Source organism: Salvia hispanica, chromosome 4 (assembly GCF_023119035.1).
Source record: "Salvia hispanica cultivar TCC Black 2014 chromosome 4, UniMelb_Shisp_WGS_1.0, whole genome shotgun sequence".
NCBI classification, from domain to species: domain Eukaryota; kingdom Viridiplantae; phylum Streptophyta; class Magnoliopsida; order Lamiales; family Lamiaceae; genus Salvia; species Salvia hispanica.
Genome location: NC_062968.1, coordinates 17532741 through 17537991, shown reverse-complemented (window position 1 = coordinate 17537991; position 5251 = coordinate 17532741). Strand labels below are relative to the sequence as shown.

The window sequence follows — 5251 nt, the reverse complement described above, 5'->3', positions numbered from 1 at the left end:
TTGCGAGGCTGACCCAGTCGGGCTTTCCGAACCCAAAATCGAGCTCGTAATCCCCGGATTGGAGAGATCTGTCGGCAATATCACCTTACAACCGTTGCCATTGAAGAAATTGCCAACCAGCAGTTTCCGACCTAACTCTTTGTCCCCGAGCACCCGTGGTGTGGCGAATCTTGGACGCCAAGGCGGGAAAGTTGTCCCCTTGAGCGTCTGCCGCGGCGAGCTCAAGGGAAGAACCCTTAATCCACGTGCCAAAAGCGTGCTTTGGAAGCCACGGGACAGTTCTTTCCCGAATATTGATGAGCTGCCAGATGATGGCGGCTCGGGGCTCCCCACGGCACGAGGAGCGCCTGCGCGAGGAATGTGGAGACTGCCACCACCCTCAACACCGCTCGCTCGGATGTCACCTGCTGGCGGAGTTTCTGTATGGCTTTGCTGTCGAAGACGTAGCGGTCCACGACGATGTTTTCGTGAGGTTGGTGGGTCCCGGGCGCAAGATTCTCGACGGGGAAGTTGGAGCGGCGGTTGTCGAAATAGGGTTCAATTAGTAGTTTTCCGGTGGTCTGTGCGGCCTTGGCCCAGGCCGCCAGGAATAAGAAGAAGGAGGCGCCATCCATGATCCTATTGTTGAAATATAAGAGATATATAACAATATTCCACATCGATATTGATGTAAAAAGAGAACTGAAATCAAAACAAGTCTTTTGATTTTAGGAAAAATGGAACCCTATGGATTTCTATCACCTGTGGGATGCGCATAAAGCAACGGCCAAACCCTCGCATTGAAAAATGCTGATTTGGACGGTGACAACTGGATCGGTAGGCCCATCTACTGGGAGGAGCTGGTTCAGCTGCGGGGGATCCACGTGGCTCCTCAGGATGATAGAGAGATCCACGTCGACTTGAGCAGTCACAGTCACAAACAGAACGCCTTGGTCGTTGCAATCCACTTGATGTTTCTCCTTATTGAACCTCCCTGCTAGCGGGTAGAAGTTGGACATAATTTGAGCCATTGATTCTTCCAACAAAATACATTTGGATTCTTTGTCATCACATGAGTAATAAAGGATTCGAGTGTGATTGACGGCCGGGTTGATTTGGTCTAAGAGACAGATTTTGTAGCGGCTGAGATGTGGTGGAGTAGGCTTACATGGTTTCACTAGCTTCCGTGCCACCACCTTCACCTTCATCTTCACCGCTCTAAAATAAGAGCAAATTGTAAGTGTTGTGTGTGTGAGGAGGCTCAGCTCAATGCTTGTTCTATATGGAGTTCAACAATTATTTAAAATGCTTAAAGATGAATTTAGGACAAGCTGTTTTGTAACTTTGGTAAAAACTGACATGACTAAAAGATGAATTTGTGGCTGAATTTCTAGTCCAGCACTATATATGCCCTAAACCTTCGTGACAATGTGAGACATATGCATTTAGATAATAGACATAGAGTGAACTACAAAAATAGTCTCTGAACTATGTGTTTATCTCGCCAGTGAACTCTGGACTTTAAAAATATCCCCAGACAACTCTGGACTAAGTGTTTATCTCGAAAATGGTCCTTTTTCACTGTTTATGACGAAAATACCCTTTTGGAGGGTTTTGGGGGGTTTGGGCAATTTGGTATTTTTTTTATTTTAAATCTGATATTATTTCAGTGATGTACTAAATCTGATCTTATTTCAAAATTATCATTCTTCTTCCCTTTTGTCATCCTTCACTTTGTTTCTTTATTTCAATATTAGATTTAATTTTATAAAATTAAATTTTAAATTTCAATTTTTAAATATCAATAAATTTTTTTAATTATTAAAATTACTATTAAATAAAAAAATAATAGTTTTAATCAATATTTGATAGTGTCTATTATTTAATCTATAAGGTACGACAGACGCCTTAGTTTTAATCAATATTAAATAGTTTTAATCATAAATAGATCATATAACACAATTTATTCTGAAATAAATATGCATCTAATGTATAGGAGAATTTGACTAAAAAATTATGAAGTTGACTAAAAATTTGATATAAGAGAATTTTTGTTGAAATTTTCTAGTTAATTTTGATTGTGTTTAAATTAATAAACGAATACTATATTAGTCTTACATTAGATGCATATTTATTTCAGAATAAATCATGTTATATGATCTATTTATGATTAAAACAATAAAATATTAATTAAAACTAAGACGTCGTCATACCTTATTGATTAAATGTTAGACACTATCAAATATTGATTAAAACTATTAATTTGTTATTTATTAGTAATTTTAATAATTAAAAAAATTTATTGATATTTAAAAATTGAAATTTAAAATTAAATTTTATAAAATTAAATCTAATACTGAAATAAAGAAACAAAGTGAATGATTGCAAAAGGAAAGAAGAATGATAATTTTGAAATAATATCAGATTTAGTATATCACTGAAATAATATCAGATTTAAAATGTAAAAAGACCAAATTGCCCAAACCCCCCAAAACCCCCCAAAAGGGTATTTTCATCACGAAACAGTGAAAAAGGACCATTTTCGAGATAAACGCTTAGTCCAGGGTTGTCTGAGGATATTTTTAAAGTCCAGGGTTCATTAGCAAGATAAACGTATAGTCCAAGAACTATTTTTGTAGTTCACTCATAGACAAAATAATTATAGTCCATTCTTCCCACCACCCATGAACCAGGTAGTTTAATTTTCGTGGGGTCAGCCCAATAAATATAGACATATAGTACTAAGTAAATATACAACCAATCATTCACGATCCTGGCTATTGAATGGTTATATATTAATTTGTGCTTCTGTTATTTAAGGAAAAAAAAGCTTACGAAATTAAATACGAAAGGAGCGAATCATACTTTATAGCACTCCCTCTATCCATTATAGAATTTGATGATATAATTTGTTAAAACTCATTATACTATGAAGATCCCGACCCTATGCATGTATGGGAATAGTCACGTTTTAGGCATAAGCTGGTAAGCATGTCACAAAGACTTACCAAAAGAAACACAAGATGAAAGGAAGAAAATTGTGTAATTAGTGGGTGATTAATACACAAATAATAGGTGATTGATACATAATTACATTGTCTAGGAATAGATTATTTCCTACTATATACACGGATGTAATATGGCCTATATTAAGGCAAACCTAGTGATGAATCAAACACACAGAAACCTATTACAATCATATCAATTATCAATATGGTATCACGAGCGGGTGAGGACTCAGAGAATTATCATCATCGTCCATAATCTTTCCCTACCCCCTGTACCTGCAAAACCAGCCAGAAATCATGTCATACACGGAGGAATTTGATGCACTTTTTATTTGCACTATAAATACCTGCAAGTATACAGAGTAGGTATAGTATAGCAAAAGGTTAGTACCGGGTATCGAACACGGGGAAGATGTACACAAAGTATCTATCTTCTACTAGAACTCAATTACTATCTGGAGAAACAAGAATTTTTGGAAACTTTTGAAAACAGTAAATATTAAAAACAGTAAACAACTAAATGCAAGCAAATCACGGAGAGAAAAGTATAGAGATAAGGGGAATTCCAGGGATGTGCTTTCACTTTTATGGTTATACAAATTCCAAACTACAATACCCTAGCACAGTTAATACTTTGAAAGGACGAGTCGCCTAGCTTATGCTCATGCGATACAAACGTTGATTACTAACATTAGGGTTGTCAATCCTAACACGTAACTCCAAAAAGCTCCTAAGACCCTTGAAAAGTCCACACTCTCAATTAACAGTGCCGTTTTAAAGGAAGCTAACTGTAGTGTCTACTAAGTGGATCTAACTCGCTAGAACTCTGTCACAGTTATGAAGCAAGTTGTATTGAATCATACATAATTGTGTCACTCAATTATGAAGCATCATGATTAACTTAGGGAAGAAACAAAGTAAAAACAAAACGGATATTAAATAGAAAACGGAATTGTATAACCAAAGTTGCTACTAACACATCCCTAGAATCCTATGAGTTTAGTTACACATGACTGAATAAACTAAAAACATAGATTGAAGGGAAAACAATTTGAACATAAAACTAAAGCAAATAAAACCCGTAGGTTGAATCCTTGTCGTTCTTGATGTTCTTGAAATCCTTCTCCAACTCCTTGCACAATTGAAGTACTCTAGCTTTTGATCTCTATGAATGTTGCAAGTAGTCACTCTCTTTCTCTATGAATGTGTTCTTGTTGTGTCAAAAACTCCTTTTGATGAAGCTTGAGGTCCTATTTATAGGGGAAGATTATTCCTCATCATAGAAGAAAAAGATCTTCAAAGTTTGGTAAATCTTGCAGCAAATCTAGGGCTGGTCGGATTCGCCGCCTTTCTCCGGCGGGCCACCGCACCTTGGCCGGCGGTCGCCGCGTTGGAGTCCAGAGACTCTGACCCTTCGGTGGCGGACCGCCACATGTCCTCCGGCGGTCGCCGGCGAGACTCTTTCTCCTAGCGTAAATTTCCGAGGCGGGCCGCCACATAGCTCTCGACCGCCGGGCGCCGCGGTCGCCATACAACTTCGCAAGCGGCGGTTGCTTGGTCGCCGTCTCGACTCAGATTTCCAGCACTATGCGTTTTTACTCCCCTTTTCGGCTCAAATATGCACATTTCTCACAAAACACGTCAAAATACCAAAATGTATAGAATATGCAAATAATGGACATGTAGAGTGATTTTGATAACAAAAACGGACCAAATAATGGCCTTATAACAGTGCAAAATCCGGGCGTATCAACTCCCCCAAACTTACATTTTTGTTTGTCCTCGAACAAAACATTAAAGACACAAGAATAGACGCACGGAATGCACAAGGACTAGACGTCATAATTGCCTCAAAAGATGAAAGAATAGATTAAGCATGGATTAACACAATCAAATCAAGCAAGGCTTAATAGTGAACTTTCATTACTAACTCGTGGAACACCTTGAATTCAAGCACTCACATGTGGCAAACTTCCAAAGATGGGAAGTGTTCTTTCTCTCACTCTCAAAGTGTATAAAGGTAAAGTGTAAATCACTCAAATCATGCATCATGCAAAGTTTACCATAGGCTTGCTCAAAGTCTAATCCCTCCTCTACTCAATGTGATTAAGCATCAAAAGTCCGAAAGGTCTTTCTTTTCGATTGTAACGTAGGCTCTTTGGTAGGTGAGGAATATTTGGCTAAAAAGTGACTCAAATATAAAAATATCCCAAGTAGAGTTAAGATGACTCCACTTTTCTAAAACTTAAGGCACTTCTAACACT

General features: G+C 37.8%; 1 protein-coding gene across 1 annotated transcript; it reads right to left on the bottom strand.

The window, feature by feature from the left end:
* Nucleotides 1-236: 236 nt before the first annotated feature.
* On the bottom strand, nt 237-1010 carry LOC125220498 (vinorine synthase-like). The gene is made up of 2 exons (XM_048122664.1): nt 742-1010; nt 237-618 (listed from the first exon to the last, which is right to left on the bottom strand). Exons 1-2 carry the CDS (start codon nt 1008-1010, stop codon nt 237-239), a joined length of 651 nt encoding a protein of 216 aa, XP_047978621.1.
* Nucleotides 1011-5251: the final 4241 nt, after the last annotated feature.